At 37.1% G+C, this 21716-nt stretch overlaps 1 protein-coding gene across 1 annotated transcript; it reads left to right on the forward strand.

The window, feature by feature from the left end:
• Positions 1–13617: 13617 nt before the first annotated feature.
• LOC122033797 (E3 ubiquitin-protein ligase SIRP1-like) lies at positions 13618–13983 on the forward strand. The gene has a single exon (XM_042592957.1). It carries the CDS (start codon positions 13618–13620, stop codon positions 13981–13983), a length of 366 nt encoding a protein of 121 aa, XP_042448891.1.
• The last annotated feature ends 7733 nt before the right edge of the window (positions 13984–21716 follow it).

A 21716-nucleotide genomic window follows, 5' to 3' on the forward strand; every position in this document is an offset into this window, starting at 1 on the left:
TGTACCTCGTTACCAGTGAATCCATATAAAGGAGTCACCATCTGTTGAAGTTCGCTCGGGTCAATCTGCAGTTGATCAAAAGCTTTTTTTGAAAATAATATTCACGGAACTACCAGTGTCTATAAAGGTGCGGGAGATAGTATAATTGGCTATCATAGCCTTAATTATTAGTGTATCATCATGGGGTATTTCTACCCCTTCAAGATCTTTGGGCCCAAAACTGATTTCTGGCCCTGCGGCTCTTTCCATGCTGCATCCTACAGCATGGATCTCAAGCCTCCGCACGTGTGATTTTCTGGCCCTATTAGAATCTCTATCAGTGGGCCCACCCGCGATCATGTTGATGTTTCCTCGGGCGGCATTGCTTCTATTCTCTTCTTGCCGGGCGGTCATGGCTTCAGGCTGAATCTTCTCAAGCACCTGAGTTGTACTGCTCGGAATTGGTAATACACCTTGTTGAGGCTCGACCGGGCGATATTCTAATTTGAGTGGACTTTGCTGCCTGGGATATTGCTGCCGATAATAGCTCTGCCTCTGATAACAATCCTTATTTGCTTTCTTATTTTTTAAAACGAAACAGTTTTCTGTCTGATGACTGCTGGTCTTGTGATAAGTGCACCATCTTCTTGGTGCTTCTTGTTGCATCTCTACATGTTGTACAGCCTGTGGGCGGTACTCTGTATAACGATGGGGTGGATGGACTACTGGAGGCCCTCTGGGTGGAGGAACAGGAGCAGGAGCCTTCTCCTTAACAAGAGCAGGAGAAGAAGTAGTATCTTCTTTTCTTCGGGCAGCCTGAGCTTCCTCGACATTAATAAACTCGTAGAACGTTCAATTAATAAGTCAAAATTGGCAGGAGGATTTCTCACCAAATCTTTAAAGAAATCATTATCATTCAAGCCTTGAGAGAAAGCACTTACTAATATCTCAGTGGTAGAATTAGGTACATCGATGGCTACCTGATTGAATCTTTTGATGTAGGCTCTAATGGCCTCTTTGGATCCTTGTTTGATTGAGAATAAGCTCCAGGGAGTTTTATGATACCTCTTGTTGCTGGAAAAATGATGTAAGAAAACCTTCTTGAAATCCTTAAACCTTCGGATAGAACTTTCTGGCAACCTTTTGAACCACCGTTGAGCAGCTCCTCCGAGTGTTGTAAGGAACATCCGACACTTTACTCCATCGGAAAATTGTTGTAATAATGCTACGTTCTCAAATTTTAACAAATGATCCTCTGGATATGTAGTTCCAGTATACTCGTCGATCTGAAGATTTTGATACCGCTTAGGAAGCGGATCATCCAGTACACTTTGAGAAAAATGGAGAAATAACTCTCTTCGGTGAGCTATCACTAGATACCGTCATCTTAGCTTTGCGCTTCTCTTTGTCAGGCGCATCGCCAGAGGATTCCTGAAATACAGGCCTTCGTCCTCCCTATTCCAAAGGAGTACGAAGGAAAGCTCGAGGACGCCTAGTCGGAGAAGCAGTGGCCGGAGGGAAATATGCATGATCTTCTTCTTCCGGCTCCTTTCCCCTTCGGTGCTCAGTAGTCGAGATCGTCGGATTATGAGCTACTGGCAGAGTAGCTCCAGTATGAGCTTGTTGTTGTTGCTGTTGCTGTTGTAAAGCCTTTTGTACATGAGTGTTGATGAGGAAATCCCGATCTTCATGACTAATAGTGAGTAGGTTCGATTTTCCAGCGTCTTATATCTTGCAATCTCAGATTCAGGTGAAGATTCCCACAGACGGCGCCAAATTTGATCCTGTCTGAGAAGCTTGACAAAATGGAAAGCTAGGAAGAAAACCTACTGCTGATGAGGAATAATACCTGTGGAATACCTAATCCGAGAAAACCAAAGTGGATCTAGAAGAGTGAAACCACAGAATGCCCTTCTGGCACAGAGATCAAAAGACTGAAGGAAGAATCCGATGAGAAATACCAAGATCGAGAGCTCCGCGACTTCCTGCGCACAAGAGACCAACCAACGCTATTGTCAGTGACCTAAGACCGGGGTGGGAATCCCTGGCTAGGCCCTTTGACGCTCAAGTCAGTGACTCTCTTAGTGTGGAAGAAGGAAGAAGAAGGTGAACAGTAACTGAAAACTAGGGTTTGCCATGCGTGTTGTTAGTGAGAGCATGAGCTTGAGCTTGAGAATACCTGGCCAACGGAGAGAATTCCCCTTTTTATACCACTTCATATAACCTCCGTAGTCATGAAGTGGACCCCGGTTTGTTAGAATTTGTTATGAGATGACGTAAGTTGTGTACTTGTGGAAAATAGCTTTTAAGGAATCTTCTTTGTACCCCAGATGTACCTTCTTTGTCGTCTAGTACCTGCAGAAGAGTCTAGAAATATTCTTCCCGCCAAATTAGTCAACTTGTTATACAATCACATAAGTTATTTATGAATATTCTTAAAACAGTTGTTCTCGCCCTGTCTTATATCGAGTTATATTTATCGCTCATGTTTACTTACCCTGTCTTCATTATATCATAGACAACCCGATATTATACTATGATTTATATTGGACAGAATTGAGCTTAAGTTATGTCCGAGCTGGTTGTTACTATTGTTCAACATAGGTCCTAATCATCCAGTAATATACTATAAATTCCGTAAAGCCTTGTATCTTTTCATACCCGGACGATCATATACACCTAACTAATACTAGTATATGTTCAGATGTGCTAAATCAAACAGTCTTGACTCATCTATCTGACCATGCTTACTCCCGACCAATATTAGCCTACCTGCTTAAGGTATTATCCCGGGCGAGATTACTCTATCTTTCTTAAGGTATATCCCGACCGATATTACTCTATCTTTCTCAAAGTACATACCGACCGATATTAGCCTACCTTTCTTAAGGTATGTCTAGATCGAGATTGTTCTATCATTCTCTGGGTATTATCTTGACTGATTTGGACTTTTCTTAAAGTATTATTCTGATTGGTTTAGACTATCTTTCTCAAGGTATATCCCGACCGATATTACTCTATCCTTCTCAAGGTATATCTTGACCGATATTACTCCGTCCTTCTCAAGGTACATCCCGACCGATATTACTCTATCCTTCTCAAGGTATATCACGACCGATATTACTCTGTCCTTCTCAAGATACATCCCGACCGATATTACTCTATCCTTCTCAAGGTATATCCAGACCGATATTACTCTATCCTTCTCAAGGTATATCTTGACCGATATTACTCTGTTCTTCTCAAGGTATATCCCGACCGATATTAAGGTATATCTCGACCGATATTATTCTATCCTTCTCCATTATGCTATTTCCTTTCTCCCCACCGAGGACCTACTAAACCTAACCCATATCAGAACCCTTTGACATAATCAAAACACAGGTTCGATCGTCGGATGCTTCCCACACCAACACTATGTACCTAATTATGTAATCGGTGTTCGAATGTTTCTCTTGTTTGTATGTTTCTTAATGTTTTGTTTTAAGACTTCTGATTAATGGATATTTATACATAATATTTGCTAGTTGATCCAATTGTATTTCTGTATATATAGTTGATACGAACTTCACAAAATTCCTTCTTCTTCATCGAATTAATGTAAAATGAAATAGCATTTGGTTATTTATTTGTATATTTGCTGATTAATTTGTTTATAATTTTTTACATATTTTTGATGTATTTATTCATAAAAATTAAATTCATTAATCCATTTTTTTGCATACTAATATATATTTTTAAGCTGAAATTGTAGATCTTCGATTTACTCTGTCAAAAGTGAAGTGTTCACCTCTACTGTTGATAATGTGCATTTGCCAAAGGATGTCGATATCATGATGCAAGTCTTAGGCTCACGATCTCGTTATATGAAGGGTTTAAGTCCATTACCTAAACTATCTATAGTGGGTGACTCTAGTGCCATAAATATCAGTTCAAAGAATCATGATGATTGTGAAAAATTTACAACTATGCAAAAAACGATTGATGAACAAAATCAGACTATATGTGAGCAACTTCTAAAATTTGAAGTATTATTGTACCAGCTTCAACAGGTCATTCCAGGCGTCTCATTCCAACCTCTTCCAACATGCTCTTCAATTCGATCTCCTCCACCACCTCTCCCACCTCCATCATCGACTAGGTAGTTTTTTTTTGTTTTGTAACACTAGGTAATGTGTATTTCACTACTTATGTTCTTTGGACAATATTTAACTAGTTGTGTCATGTTTTAAAAATATTTGACTAATTAATAGTAAATTGTATTTTTGTGATGCATTTTAGACACGTTAAAAAGTTGTCTTTAAATAAGCAATATATTTTGTAATGCATAGAATGTGTCACCAAATAATTAAAGAAAAAAATATAGTAATAATACAATGTGTCGTGGCATGTTAGAACCTTTTGGTAACGTGTAAAAGAAGGCGTCATCAATATCACCTTTAGTGACGTCATTGTCATTTGGCGACGCATAAAAGAAGACATCGCCAATACTTGCATCATGAAATGTTTTTTGAAGAGAGAAGTTTATTTATTTTTGATGATGTCTTGGTGTTTATAATTTTGAATCAAGGAGAAGTGTTGATAAAATGACTCAAAATTAAGAATTGAGTTAGTGGATTGATGAGGTGACAATGAGTGCTAGTAGTGGTAGTAGTGGTTAAAGGAAAAAAGTCTATATTCAATGTATTTACATTTGTGGAGTTAGTGGGGTGAATTGTAGAGTTAGTGGGTTGTCATGAGTTGTGTAAGTAGCTTAATTATAAATAGGCTATGTGTTTTATGATTTAATAGTAACGGAAATATTATTGTGTTCTATTTGTCCATCTTGTCTTCTTATCCTCCTCTCATTTGTATCTAACAATATGATCATTGATTTCACCTGCGGCGGAGCAATTCTTTCCCCTTTGTGGATTCTCATTGCTTCTGACCGCAGAGTAGTGACTGGATCTATTGCTAACGTAACTGAGAAAATTAAAGAGATTCCTCTGTTTATCCATTCCTTAGTTTGTTTGATGATCATCATTAGTAATTACATTCTATACTTTAGATTACTGCTCTTTTTTATTGTTGTTTTGGATGGTCCATGAGAACATGAATTTGATGTAAATATTGATGACATTTCATGATTAATTGATAAATTCATCATTACAATTTGATTTTTATCCTGTTTGGCTTGTGATATGTCCCAGTTAATCCTTGTTGATGTTTTTTTATTCTATACGTGATCTAGATACTTCTATGAGCACGATTACTCGACGACTTAATTAAGAACATGCTAAATTAAAAAACTAACCAATTAAGACCGTAGCATATCATCAATTTCTCATCTAAAATTATTAAATAATTTCATGGCATTGCTAGTAAAAAATAATGAAAATAATAATTGATCCTCATACGGACTGCCGGGGTGATGTGACTAGAATATTGACCGAATCACTATGGCCTGAAGGGGGGTATACTGAGCTGCCTTCTATGTAGATTAAGTTGTTAGAAGTCATCTAGTCAATGCTACCTGTAGCCAACGACTGGGTTGCCTCGGTCCCTGGTACCCCGATGCTCGAGGCAAAACCAACGAATATATAAGGAATAAAACCAATAGTAGAGTAAAGAAATGTGTATAGAATAAGAATGGAGAATATACCCTGACCCAGGGGGCGCCCTCTGGTGGATCGGTGAGCTGGTCGGGATGCTACTCGAGTTGTCATGACCCGGAAGAGTAGATGACTCTAAGCAGGGTGAAGAGCTAGATTTGACCGCACCTAGTCGAGCGCGACCTGGATCCGGAAGACGACATTTATTCTAGGACCTCTCAACGACATATAGATCAGGATATGACAAAAGCATGTAGGACGGGATATGACAATGGCATGCAGGTGGGATATGATAGCAGCATGCAGGACAAAATATGATAATGACACGCAAACCGGGATATGCCAGGTCTTATCAAAGCACAATAATGACGAGGGCTCAGATACCTGATCAACGATAAAAGCTATAAGTACTAAGGGAGTGTGCGACAATGGAAGCTAGAGGCTCGATCGGCGTTGAAGGAGTACGACTCTGGTAGATCCGCACATGCAACGGAGGTCCTAGCACCAGATCGATGGTAGAGGATGCTAGTAGCACTAATCGAAGGTCAGCTTGGTGTCAAGAGTGTCAGCTGGTCGAAGCAAAGATGCTAGCTAGTAGAAGGAGGTGTGACCTGCCAAGGTAGTAACCGCTGGAGGCGGTGGTGGCCGCTAGGGACAACAAGGAGGCCCTCGTGCGAGGCGATGGTCGGAGGTAAGCGTGGAGGTGGTGACAGAGGCCGCAATGTGGGGTAATGCTCTTACGCGAGGCAGCAGCGTGCGAGAGAGAGGGAGGGAAGAGGAGGCCGCTGGTGTTGGCGTTGGTGACACTGGCAGGTACATGGGAAGGCAACGTGCGTGAGGCTGCAGACGGAGGCAGCGATCGTGGTGGCAGAAAGGGATGGCCGACCTCGAAGGCAACCAGCTTTGGAGAAGAGCAGAGGCGGTGATGTCAGCTTCTTCATCGACGACAGCGGTCGACAGGGAGAAGGGGCCCCCCCCCCCCCCCCCTCCCCACGTGCGTCCTTGGCAGCGTCGGAGTGTGCTACTGATGAGAGGGGATGCGGCGAGCCGGCTGAGGGGTCCTTCATCTTAGTGGTGGCGGCAGAAGAGAATGAAAGAGGGAGGGGGGAACTGTGGCTTATGGACGACGAGGGAGAAGGCGGTGACGGCGGCGACGTCCCCTCCCCCCAAGGAAGGAAAAAAAAAAGGCCTCCCTCATGAACAGTGCCTCCCCCTCTTAATGCCCTAAACAATATTTGACCAAAATACCCTCCCCTCTCTCCCTAATTTCTATGGGTCCCTAAGATATATTTCGGAAATGTAAGTGGTTTAAAAAGATGCTAGCGTTAAAAAAAGTAAAGAAGTGAATAAGGGAAAGGCAAAGGCAAAGGCAAAGGCAAAGATTTCCTCCTTTTTTCCCGCCCAACTTTGCTTTGTATTAAGCAATTTGAAAGGTCAACAACTAAACATACAGTTCGTTCAAAGTAAACAAAAAAATTCTTTCCTTTTTCTCTCCTCTCTTTCTCCCTCTCTAATCTCCACTCAAATGAACATAGGCTTATTCTAATCAAATTAATCTCCAAAATTCTCAGCGCAATCATTTTTAATTTAAAACTTTAAATTAAATCCAAAATTGCTAAATATGTAAATATAAATAAATTGACGTCTCTTTTCTTTTTCAAATTACTTGATTATGATGGAATTATGGATTAAGAAATCTCAATGTAAAATCCTAAATTTTATTCAATTCTTAAGAAATAAACAAAATGATTAGAATTGTAGAAACGTACCAGAATACATAGTTTACCATCGAATTTAGGGAATAATCTTCAATTTACGAGTTGTCTTAGTATCTAGAAGAGTTTTGTAGATGAGATACAAAACATAAAAGTTTAAAAGTTTTTATTTTGTAAATTAGGACCATAACCCATATTTACAGAAGCATAATTTTTTCTATTTCTAATGTCCCCTCGGGGCGGTCTAGTGGCTAGCGCATGAGTTGTTGCCACAATGAGGTCTAGGGTTTGAATCTCGACAAAGCCAAGGTAAATACCTCCCTTATGTGCTAGTCACTACTCCAAAGGCTAGTAGCCGCCCGTGATTTACCTCCTCCGTGTTGGTCCTGGGACGAGTTGGCGGGGGCGCTGTGGGCGAGCGTATTCGTCTTTTGCCATAATAATTTTACCTATTTCTAATTTGGCCTCTCAACAAATTAGAAATTACACATGGTATTTACATTATTATATTCATAATAATTGAACTTTAAATCATATTTCTTTATTCTAATTTGAACCACATTGATTTATGACTTATTTAGATGATGACATTAGACATTTATAATTGCAATTATGACCCCCAAAATTCTAATAATCTTCCACTTGGTCATTTGTGTAACTAATAAATGTGTTAACCTAATGAGCTCATAACTTTTGTCATCATAGTCATAGGGCTTCCTTAACAATCTCGTCCATTAATTTTATAGACATAGGAGCAATGTAGTTTTTGTTGTATCTATCACAACTAAACCATCAATTGTCGCGTACATCAATATAATCAAATGACATAAATCAATTATGAATGTGTGGCATGAAAATTACATATAATGTGATCTATTCATATCAATTTTTAACTAGTCGTCCTTAATCGAAGTGAGATCAAAACATTAAATTATACAAAGTGTAATGAAGTAAACATTGAACTTTATATCTGATCAGAAAATCTCTAAATACATAAGTTTCAACAACATAACTGAACATGTTTAGAAAACATGTGCACAAACATCTAACTACTTTGTACTCTTTCTTTCACAATAAGGAACTTGATATCGATATACTTCGATTTTGTCGAGCTCCTATATTGTTAGAATATAATACAATACTCTTTCTTTCACAATAAGGAACTTGATATCGATATACTTCAATTTTGTCGAGCTCCTATATTGTTAGAATATAATATAGTTGATCTATTGTCACAAAATAACTTTAGTGGTCTCTCAACCCTTCCCAAAATGCGCAACCTAGAGACAAAAATTTTCAGCCATATTCCATGATTAAATGTCTCATAACATGCTATAAACTATGCTGCCATGGTGGAAGAAGTTGTCAATGCTTGTTTGGCACTTCTCTAAGAAATAGCTCAGCTGACCAACAGAAAAATATAGCCTGAAGTGGATCTCATACTAACTTGACATCTCGCAAAATTAGAGTTAAATATCTCATAATCTCAAGAGTATCTGGCCACTTATATGTGAGTATATAATCACTAGTTCTCTTTAAATATATCATTACCCTCTTTGCTGTTTTCCAATGATCCATTTTGGGTTGCTTAAATATCTGCTCAACACTTCAACAATATACGCAATATACGAGTGTGTCCGAACTTGAGAATACATAGAACTTCCTACAGCCGAAGCGTAGGGAATCTTTTGCATTTCTTGAGTCTTGAGGCTTCCTTTAGAGCATTATTTAAGACTAAACTTATCTCCTTTAGCGACTGGGTGTTAACTGGTTTGTAATATTGCATTCCAAATCTTTTAAACACCTTATTGATATAGTTCCTTTGCGATAATCCAAGAATACCTCGAAAACGATCTCAGTGTATTTGGATTCCTAGTACAAAAGATGCATTACCAAGATCTTTTATTTCAAACTATCTAGATAGAAATCTCTTGGTATCGTTTAACATACCAATATCGTTTGTGGCAAGAAAAATGTCATCAACATATAAAACAGGGAAGATATGCTTACTCTCACTGAACTTATAATGCACACAATCATCTACCATGTTTACTTCAAAACCAAATGAGATGATTATTTGATGAAATTTGCGGTACCATTGACGAGAACCTTGCTTTAACCCATATATGGATTTTTTAAATTTGCAAACCATAATCTTTGGATCTCTTGATACAAAGTATTTTCGTTGCACCTTATAGATTATTTCCTCAATGTCTCCATTGAGAAAATCTATCTTGACATCCATATGATGGAGTTCCATATTGAAGTGTGTGACAAGTGCCATGATTGTTGTTAAAGAGTCCTTCATTGAAACTGGAGAAAAGAGTCCTTCGTTAAAGAGTCCTTCGTTGGACTAAAGGAAAGGTCTCCTTAAAATCAATCCCATATTTTTTAGTATAGCCTTTAACTACAGGACGTGCTTTATACCTTTCCACATTACCATTTGAATCCCATTTGGTTTTAAAAATCCACTTACAACCAATGGGTTTCACATCTTTTGGTAATAGTACAAGTTCCCAAACTTTATTGTCTTACATTGACTTATACTCCTAATTCATTGCCTCAATCCACTTTTGAGAATTTGATTTTTGCATGGCTTGATGAAAGTTGACAAGATCATCCTCCGTCATACCATTATTTTCCTCGTATTCTTAGAATAGTACTTTGTAATCACCCGAAATAGAACTTCACCTTTCTCTAGTAGATCTACGTAAAGGAATTTGCTCTTCAGACACTAGTTCTTAAGGCTATTGAGTTTGTTTTTTCTGAGAGTTGATTAACAATGTTTTGTTATTCTTGTATTGCATCCCAATCATTGACAGGAATAAAATCCTGATCATTATCAGAAACAATCATAGGAATATAAATCATTTCCTCCCAAAGAATAGTGGTAATACATTCATCCTCAAAGACAAGGTATGTTAGTTTATTCTTCCACCCAAACTCAATATTCTCAAAGAACGTTGTAGTTCTCATCTCAAAGATCGTATTGACTTTGGGATCATAAAACTTATAGCCCCATGATTGCTCAGAATATCTAATAAAGTAGCTACTTACTATTCTGGAGTCTAGTTTCTTTTCATGTGGCCGATATAGTCTAGCCTCAATCGGACATCCCAAATATGAAAATATTTAAGACTTGGCTTTTGCCTTGTCCAAAGCTCAAAAGGTGTTTTAACTGCTGCTTTAGTGGGTACTCGATTTAGAATATAAGTTACTGTCTTTAATGCTTCTCCTCAGAGTGACTCGGGTAAAGTTGAATGGTTAACCATACTCCTTACCATATCTTTAAGCATTCAATTTCATCGTTTAGCCACACCATTCATGCTTGGTGAGCCTGCCATGGTGTACTATGGGACGATTCCACACTCCTCTAGGTATTGAGCAAAAGGTCTTGGATGTTGCTCACCTGAACTATCATATCTACCGTAGTATTCACCACTATGATTAGATCTGACTTTCTTAATTCTTTTGTCAAATTGATTCTTGACTTCAACCTTAAATGATTTGAAAACATCCATTGTTTGGGCTTTTTCAAAAATAAGAAATAGGTATGCATATCTAGAATAATCATCAATGAATGATACAAAATATTGTTGATCATTCCAAGAAGGTGTTGGAAACGGTCCACAAACATCTGTATGTATCAATTCGAATACTTTTGTAGCTCTATATGCACCATCTTTCTATCTTTTGGTTTGTTTACCCTTAATGCATTCAACATAAATGTTTAGGTTTGTAAAATCAATGGAGTGTAAAATTTCATCCTATATAAGACTCTATTTCTAGAGATGTGTCATAAACATTTGTGTCATAAGGCACCTGAGTTTTCATTATTAAATTTATGCTTAGTACCACGTAATTCCACATTTAGGGTTTCAATATAAGAAGCATTTATATCAAGTATATATAGATTGTCATAAATTATAAGTGAATCAGTTCTAATAATAGAAGAATTAATAGATAAACTGAATAAACTATTTTCAAACGAACAATAATAACCTAATTTGTCCAAATTAAAAATAAAAACCAAATTTTGTCTAAATGATGGTACAACAAAACTATCTATTAAGTCTAGATAATAACCAGTGTTTAACAACAATCTAAAATGTCATATTGCCTCCACCTCAACCAACTTGCCATCACCCACATAAATGCATCTTTCAGCATCACTTGGCTTTCAACAACTCAGGCAACCTTACATTGAAACACTTATGTTAGTAGTGGCACCGGAGTCTAACCACCAAGTGTTTTTAGATACTGAAACTAAATTTTCTTTAGAAACAAACTAAATTTAAAGATATACCCTTTTTCGCAAGTAGGACATTCTTTCTTGACATTATTAGGCTTGTTATAGAAGAAACAACCTTTCTTTTCATGATCCTGCTTTTATTTCTTCTACTATAAGTAAGTGTCAAATTAGATGAAGGTAAAGCTAATTGAAATTAGTCTCAAGTATCGAGCATCAGCGTGGTAGGAGCACTTACGACGCTCACGGGACAAACAACATAAAACCAAGATCACTTTGTTTCATACAAACTTCGTTCCATGGAGAACGTAGTTTCGATGCCCAAGATGACTTTGATGGATTTGAATATGATTTGGAAGAAGCAGTTGACGAGTGACATTGTGATGACGCTGAGACTTTTATCGTTCATGAGGAATTTGACTCTGAAAAAGTCTATGAACCTGACACACTGCAAGTTATGAAAGATGAGAGCCATGGTGCAAGCCATCGCAGAGGATCAGCTGGGTGAAGTAGTGGAGGAGGAGAGGAGCTTCAAGTTGGAGAATGTTCATGTGGGAGTGTTCTAAGTTGGGCTCCAACAGTAAGAGGACTGCATGGAACAAAGAGAAGCAGAGGTTGACAACCATGCAATGGTTAGTGAAGAATGCAGCTGCTACATTGTCTTATGTCTAGCCTCTCTATTGTCCATGCATTCAAGAAGATGATCGTGGACGAGCAGGATGTTGTTGCTACACTAGCTGATTTATTGATGTAGGGAAGTCTTTATTTATTCCTAATTCATGTTATGTCTAATAAGGTAATTCTGAATCTTTTATCAAATTATATCAAGCAACTTATTGTCTACCATTTGAGAAAGATCTAGAAGGCAAGACCGACGAAATTAGCAAGTACAACTGTGATAAAGTTGACAAGGTAATCTTTGCCGTCAACTCATCCTTCCTAGCCGCCGGATTCTCCCTCGTGATGGTGGTGCAAGTATCCTCTTGGATAAACCTCCTACTAATGGAGAAGTGATTGGAATCGATGGGTGTAATGAACCTGAGGTTGCATATGCCTTCGTATACACAAAAACTGATAACGATTCGAAGAAGATTGTGTCAGTGTATTGGATCTTAATGAGCAACAGAAGGAGACTTTGAATCTTCATATCAAGATAAAGGAATATGTGTCAAATGTGGCAGACCATAGTAGCAATTATTGGAAGATGTACAAAAATCTTAAAGCTCTTGTTGTATAAGAATCTTAAAGCTCTTGTTGATAATCTGGGAGCTGGACTTCTGGCCAAGTTGGAGTCACGTCTGGTGGTGGTTTTTTATGGAATTGTTAAAAAGGACTACTGGAAGTACAACATCTATTAGTAGATTTTACTTATTTTTTGTCTCTGTTAATATTTTTTTTTCTTTATTTTAGAATTTCTTTCAATTCTTTGCAAGATAGAAATTGTAATCTGTTTTGGTAATTAGCTGTTTGAAAATTAATTCACTATTTTAATAAAATTTTCATATTTTGGTAAAAATCTAGAGAATGGGAGGTTTCTTTTTTATTTTTGGTATTTTCTCTTCTCACCTTCTTCTTAATTTCTTTTGTTCATCAGCTCGTAAGATATCGCTATCATGTCCGATGCTACCTACCTAGACAAATGTAATAAAATAGCAAACAAATAACACTTTTATTTAGACTGACTAATTAGAATATATATCTATAAAAGCATCTAGATTTTTAATCAACACTAGTTAGAATATCAACAATAAAAAATAATAAATTATAATAAAAATCAAATAGCTTATAATTTATTGTATAGGTTAAAATGAATGTAGTTTTCATTTTTTAAAAAAAAATTGTTATTTTGTATTGAATGGACGAAGAATTTCTACTTTTTATTTACTAGAATCACCAACAAAGAAGGAGGAGAGCATCCTTTAAAATTGTAGAATCACCGACAAGGAAGAAGAAGTGAGTCAGATCACTGACTAGATAGATAAAGAGTATAAAATCATTGATTAGAGAGGAGAAAAGCATGAGATCATTACGACTAAGGGAGAAGGAAGAGAATCGATTGGATTTTGAAAAATAAAATATCAACATGGGAGAGGAAAGGGATGCTAATTTTAAAATCCCCGACACTCCTTCCGCTTCTACCGGCCGCCTTCGCTATTTGATTCCTCGAGAGGCCAATGAATATTTTTTCGGGGGCAACGAAGATATCGACTTCGTCCAGTTCAGCAAAGGGCCTAGGCCAGCGTCCATAGAGGCGGTGGTGGAGCTCCAGATGGTAACTACGATGGGAGAAGAAAGCTCGTGTTCCATCTGCCTCGACGATTTCGAGGTGATGACTCGGGCTCTGGCAATGCCTTGCGGCCATTCGTTTCACGAGAGGTGTCTGAAGGAGTGGCTGCGACGGAGAAATTCTTGCCCCCTCTGCAGATTCTCACTTCCCACCGCAGAGTAGCGACTGGATCGATCTACTGCAACGTCATTGAGTAAATTAAAGAGATTCATCCATTCCTTTTGTTTAATGATGATCGATATCATTTGTAATTACATTACTACTCTTTTGCTACGTTAGTCTGTTTGATGGATGAGAACATCAATTTGATGAATATTGATGTTAATTCATGATCAATTAAGAAATCCTTAGTTACAATTTGATTACTCTCTAAACTCATCAAGACTGTACAAGCAATTGTACGATCAAACTCATCAATAAAACTCATCAAGACTGTACGATCTTGTCTCGTTAAAATTATGATCTGCAACTTTTACAAAGAATGTTACTTCCATTGAACCCTAGCTCAATCGAAATAATTTCAATAAAAAAACTCGACTCGATTAGATTTGAATGAATCTATCTGACTTCGTTTAGTAACCTAATTAATTTGGTTACCGATAACATTTAGCATCTATTTTTGACCAATAATTAATGAGAATTATCATAATTTATTATTATAAATTGATCCAATTAGAATTACGAATGGTGGCCAGTAGTGTGATTGAGAAAAAGAAATAATTAAGAAATACCTGCCATAATATGCTTGGAATTACACTGTCAAAAAAACAAATATGAATATAATAGAACTCCAGAATGAATTATGTAGTCTGCAGATTGACCCAACTAGAATTAGGAATGGTTGTCATAATTTATTTATTTATTTTTTTTAAAAAAAAAATGAATCCTATCCGGATTCTGATAATATTTACTTTTTTGGTATAAAATAATATTGACTAGTTAGTACTGTTGGAATCAAATTACATATAACTAAAATAGCCGTTGTTCTAGATCTGACAAGATATAGTGTAATTATTAATCCAGTTGTAACTGTAATTTGCATCGTAATTACCTAAAATAACAATAAACCATAGGGTCTAGTTGCCTATCATTGTCCTCAAGAGCAACACATGCTATTCACTACAAAAATACTGTAACTTAGGGACAAATTTTGCAACAAATTTTAGAAAAAAATTCGTTGGAAATTGGATTTGGGACGAAAATTGCGACAAAAAAAATTCGTTGCAAAAATTTGCGACGAAAAAATATAATTTCGTTGGAAATTTTGCAACGAAATCAAAATTCGTTGGAAATTTTACAACGAAAATCAATATTTGTTGGAAATGTCAGCAGAAAATATTTCCGACGAACCCCAAATTTGTCGCAAATTAGCAACGAAAAAACGTATTCGTTGCAAACAGATTTGTGACGAATAACTATTTGTTGGAAAAGTTACAAAATACAATATTACCAACGAAAATATAAATTCGTTGGAAATTTCCAACGAAAATACATTTTAGTTGGAAATTTCCAACGAATCTATGTTTTAGTTGGAAATTTCCAACGAATCTATATTTTCGTTGGAAATTTCCAACGAAACTATATTTTCGTTGGAAATTGCCAACGAATCCACATTTTCGTTGGAAATATCCAACGAATACATATTTTCGTTGGAAATTTCCAACGAAATTCATATTCGTTGGAAATGTCCAACGAATCTATATTTTGTTAGAAATTTCCAACGAAATTCATATTCGTTGGAAATGTCCAACGAATCTATATTTTGTTAGAAATTTCCAACGAAATTCATATTCGTCGGAAACTTCCAACAAATCCATAATTTTGTTGGAAATATCCAACGAAGTTGTATTTTCGTTGGAAATTTCCAACGAATCTATATTTCGTTGGAAACTTCCAACGAAAATATAGATTCGTTGGAAATTTCCAACGAAAATACATTTTTCGTTGCAATATTCTGATAAATACGATATTTCCAACGAATCCAATTTCGTTGCAAAATTCATCCCAAAATTTAAAAAAAAATATCCAGACCCATCTTATTTCAATATTTTTTCCTATTATAATTTTTTTCAAACAGATTTAACATATATATATATATATAATACACCACTAAACACAATAACACAAATATAAACAAAAAATCAACCAACATATTAACTTACAACAAAATAAATACAAACATCAATAATATAAATCCAAACACATACATCATTAAAACATGTTCAATACAACCAAAACTAAGAGCATAAAACTAACAATACAACATAAAAAAGTTACAAGAAAACTAACAATACAACACACATCATCATCCAACAATACAAACTACAACAATATACAACTAACACCCTAAACCAACCACTATAATAAAGTTACAAGAAACATGTCATAGTATCCAAATTCCAATGTCATACAAAAACATGAAAAAGGTATAGTAGAAGATAATCTTATGGAGATGCTTCTCAATCCAAATCCTTCTTCTACCTACATCAAAAGATAAACAAACAAAAAGAAAATCTTATAAACCAACACAAAAATAAATAGGTAAAGACTTACATATTTTTACGTCAATATCATCATCATCTTCACCTACCAACCCTGTTTGGAACAAAAAAAAAAACAATACTAATCAAAATACAAAAATTAAGAATTTATAAAATCGATAAAATAAAAGAAGTCAAAAATTCTAATTACAAACACTCATGCATCATCATCAACATCATCGGCATGTTGCCTGTTAAACCCCCACGGTCAAGTAAATTTAAAAACTATCTCAACCCAGTGATAAACTCATCAGTTAAACCCCCACGGTCAGGTAAATTTTTATTATACATCCAACTTCTTTCATTCTACATGTTGCCTGTTTCAAATATATTATAGTAATAAAAACTCTTAGAACATAAATACTAATGGTCAATATTACTTAGTTCACATACAATGCAAATAACATATAATAGAGGAAAATAAAAACATGCAATCATTATTAAAGTATCATGTGTAAATAAATATACCTAACAAAGATAAATAAAATCGAACGTCTCTCCCGGCCACGTCAAATCCAAACCTGCACAAACAATAATATCAAAATTACAATGAAATAAAAAGGTCTACAAATAAAAACATGGAATCATGATTAAAATATCATGTGTAAATAAATATACCTAATAAAGGTAAATAAAACCGAACGTCTCTCCCAGCCACGTCAAATCCAAACCTGCACATACAATAATATCAAAATTACAATAAAATAAAAAGGTCTACAAATGATCAAATATAATCTTGGCCCCAGCGGCAAGGAACTGACCCCCGGATAGTTGTGCCGCTGTAAGTCACAGACACCCCACGGCCAACCAAGGACAATGACCAGCCGATTTACAAACAGAGGTCATCCAATGCTAGCAGCGGACAGCCTACGCTGCCAGCGGCCAGCATCAGTCACCAGTGGCCAGCCGACGACGCCAGCGGGATCACCAACGCCAAACAGCAGCTATATGAGGCCACCAGCAGCCATCCTATGCCAACAGTGGCCAACCTCGGCGCCAGTGGTCAACCTCGACGCCGGCAAGAGCGGCCAGGCGGCGGCGCTAGGGCTAGGCGCCGCCGTGAGCGCTAGAAACAAGGGCCAGACGCGAGCGTGCGGCCAGGCGCGGCCGCTCGCAGCCAGGCGGTGCCACTCACGGCCAAGCGCGACCGCTCGCGGCCAGAAGCGACAGCTCGCGGCCAGGCGCGGCCGCAAGCAGCCAGGCGCAGCCGCTCGCGGCCAGGCGGGACCGCTCGCGGCCAGGCGTGACCGCTCGCGGCCAGGCGCGAACGAGAGCGTCCAGGCGACGTTGTCTCGCACGGAAATCGCGTAGAAATCGCGCAGACATAAGATCGACGGAGGCGGCTTACCTGTCGAGAGATGGGCGGAGAAATCGCGCAGCCGCCGTCACGCACGGAAGAGGAGAAAAATTAGGTCAAGGAGGAGGAGAACAGAACGGGCCGGGTCGAGATTATATTAGGTTCTTCCAATGAATTTCCAACAAAATAATTATTCGTTGGATATTTCCAACAACTCTAAAATTTGTTGGAAATTTCCAACAAATTTAATTTGTTAGAAAATTTATAGTTTCTTAAAATCACAGTTGACCGACCTAGAGACCTCGGAATTGGATGAAACCAGTTCCTATGTGCTCATCTATTTATCTTGATTTTATATATGTTCTCAAATAATTTTTTTTCCTCATATATTTTTTTTCTTTATTTTTTTAATCCCCATTGTGTTAGGAAAATTAAATTCAGGTTTAAAAATTCACAGATCAAAATAAATTAGCTCCAAAATTATTTTTAATTCATGGATATAATCACGAGAACCTTACGAACGCAAACAAACTGATTTCACCTCGTTCTGAGCACTCGAACATTATTTTGTAAATCTAACAAGTTCAACTATACTTCAATTTGATTTTAAAATCTAACACTTTCATGCTCAAATTCAAATTCATCCAATTGACCTAGATGTTAAAAATTCATCTTATGTCAAAAAAAATATTTGAGCTCATCTATAGAATCAGGAGACCAAGACGAGCACATAGGAACTTGTTTCATCCGATTCCGAGGTCTCTAGGTCGGTCAAACGGGTTTTTAAGACATTGCATACGAATTCGAGATTCGTTGCAAACTCTACATTTTCCTAAAATCACGGTTGACTGACCTAGAGACCTCGGAATTGGATGAAACCAGTTCCTATGCGCTCCTCTATTTATCCTAATTTTATATATGTTCTCAAATATATTTTTTTCCACATATTTTTTTCTTTATTTTTTTAATCCCCATTGTGTTAGGAAAATTAAATTCATGTTTAAAAATTCACAGATCAAAATAAATTAGCTCCAAAATTATTTTTAATTCATGGATATAATCACGAGAACCTTACGAACGCAAACAAACTGATTTCACCTTGTTCTGAGCACTCGAACATTATTTTGTAAATCTAACAAGTTCAACTATACTTCAATTTGATTTTAAAATCTAACGCTTTCGTGCTCAAATTCAAATTCATCCAATTGACCTAGATGTTAAAAATTCATCTTATTTTTAAAAAAAATATTTGAGCTCATCTATAGAATCAGGAGACCAAGAGGAGCATATAGGAACTTGTTTCATCCGATTCCGAGGTCTCTAGGTCGGTCAAACGGGTTTTTAAGACATTGCATACTTTGCAACGAATTTGAAATTCGTTGGAAATTTCCAACGAACTAACAGATTCGTTGGAAATGTTTCCAACAAATCTGCCAATTCGTTGGAGATTTCCAACAAATTCCAGATTCATTGCAAACTCTACATTTTCCTAAAATCACGGTTGACCGACCTAGAGATCTCGGAATTGGATGAAACCAGTTCCTATGTGCTCCTCTATTAATCCTGATTTTATATATGTTCTCAAATATATTTTTTTCCTCATATATTTTTTTCTTTATTTTTTTAATCCCTATTGTGTTAGGAAAATTAAATTCAGGTTTTAAAATTCACAGATCAAAATAAATTAGCTTCAAAATTATTTTTAATTCATGGATATAATCACGAGAACCTTACAAACACAAATAAACTAATTTCACCTCGTTCTGAGCACTCGAACATTATTTTGTAAATCTAACAAGTTCAACTGTACTTCAATTTGATTTTAAAATCTAACACTTTCATGCTCAAATTCAAATTCATCCAATTGACCTAGATGTTAAAAATTCATCTTATGTCAAAAGAAATATTTGAGCTCATCTATAGAATTAGGAGACCAAGAGGAGCACATAGGAACTTGTTTCATCCGATTCGGAGGTCTTTAGGTCGGTCAAACGGGTTTTTAAGGCATTGCATACTTTGCAACGAATCTGGAATTCGTTGGAAATTTCCAACGAACTGGCAGATTCGTAGGAAATGTTTCCAACGAATCTGCCAATTCGTTGTAGATTTCCAACGAATTCCAGATTCGTTGCAAACTCTACATTTTCCTAAAATCACGGTTGACCGACCTAGAGACCTCGGAATTGGATGAAACCAGTTCCTATGTGCTCCTCTATTTATCCTGGTTTTATATATGTTCTCAAATATTTTTTTCCTCATATATTTTTTTTCTTTATTTTTTCAATCCCCATTGTGTTAGGAAAATTAAATTTAGGTTTAAAAATTCACAGATCAATATAAATTAGCTCCAAAATTATTTTTAATTTATGGATATAATCACGAGAACCTTACGAATGCAAACAAACTGATTTCGCCTCGTTCTGAGCACTTGAACATTATTTTATAAATCTAACAAGTTCAACTATACTTCAATTTGATTTAAAATTCTAACACTTTCATGCTATTAATGATTCAAATTCATCTAATTGACCTAGATGTTAAAAATTCATCTTATTTTAAAAAAAATATTTGAGCTCATCTATAAAATTAGGAGTCCAAGAGGAGCACATAGAAACTTGTTTCATCCGATTCCGAGGTCTCTAGATCAGTCAAACAGTTTTTTAAGACATTGCATACTTTGCAACGGAAATTTCCAACGAAATTCAGATTCGTTGGAAATTTCCAACGAACTGGCAGATTAGTTGGAAATCATGGATTCATTGTAATTTTTTGCCCGAACATCATTTGCTGTAAAATTATGACAAATTATGTATTCGTTGGGAAATTCCAACAAATAATATTTTCGTTGCAATTTTTGCGACAAAAATACTATTCATTGCAAAATTTGCAACGAACAAATTATGCATTGCAAAATTTGCAATGAAAATATTATTCGTTGCAAAATTTGCAACAAATTTTATTTTTTGTCGCTAACTTGCAACAATATTAGCGACAAAATATCTTTTGTTGCTAATTTGCAACGAATTTAGTTTGTTGCTAAATTTGTTGCTATTTTGGAACAGTTTATTATTTTGTTGCAAATTTTGTTGGAAAGTTTGGAACAAAATTTAAATTCGTTGCAAACATTCGTCCCTAATAGACTGTTTTTTTTTAGTGATTGGAACGATCGGACATAAAATTTCCATTTAAATAAAATTGAAGTTAACGGTTCCGATTGAAGAGCAACCAACGGATTCATGCTTGCTTTATATGCTAGTACACTTCCACTGCGACTTGTTAATCAACCCCCATGATGAGACCTTCACCTCCGACGGCCGCCTCCCCCGTCGAGGACGTTGTTCCGGTCGATCTTCCGCCTTGGATAGCAATCTCAGGCGGCGTTGAACTACGTGTGATGGCACGAGCACATGTTCGACTAGATCGCCTAGTTCCAGAACCGATAGCTCCGGCGCCCCGATTGATCGTCCGCTTCTACCGGCGGACATTTCCTTCTCCGGAGCACCTGGGTGAGCTCGTTGGCTTCGTCATCCACCAACCTTTCCATCTACTCATGCAGCAGCAGGCATGGGAAAGGGAAATACAGGTGATGTTGGCTCGTGTGGCGGCCAATTACGTACGGCGCGCCGACCTAGATCTTCTTGCAGAGGGGTTTCGCGACTACACATCCTCCGCCGTCCGCCGGCTACCCATGATGAGTGCTGTTATGATGGAGATATATTCCATCATTTTTGTCCCCAACGCGTCTTTGGGCGTTAGTCGCCTCCAGATCTGGTTGCCTCGGAGGAGTTTGCTTTGTTTTCCCAGAGCGATAGCCGCCACAACACCCACTTTGACAGAGGTTTCAGGCCAGCATCTACAATGACGGTGGAGGGCCTCAAGATGGTCACCGCTGAGGAACCAGACTCTTGTTCCATATGTCTGGAGGATTTCGGGATGATGACTCCAGTGTTGGCGATGCCTTGCAGTCATCGCTTCCATGCGCCGTGTTTGAAGAAATGGCTAGAGAGGAGCTATTCGTGCCCTCTCTGCCGCTTTTCGCTTCCTCAAGAAGAGTAGTA

This window comes from Zingiber officinale, chromosome 11B (assembly GCF_018446385.1).
Source record: "Zingiber officinale cultivar Zhangliang chromosome 11B, Zo_v1.1, whole genome shotgun sequence".
In the NCBI taxonomy this organism is placed as follows: domain Eukaryota; kingdom Viridiplantae; phylum Streptophyta; class Magnoliopsida; order Zingiberales; family Zingiberaceae; genus Zingiber; species Zingiber officinale.

Excerpts from the sequence above, each read along its gene's own strand:
- LOC122033797 (XM_042592957.1), top strand. The coding sequence starts at position 13,618 with ATGGGAGAGGAAAGGGATGCTAATTTTAAAATCCCCGACACTCCTTCC.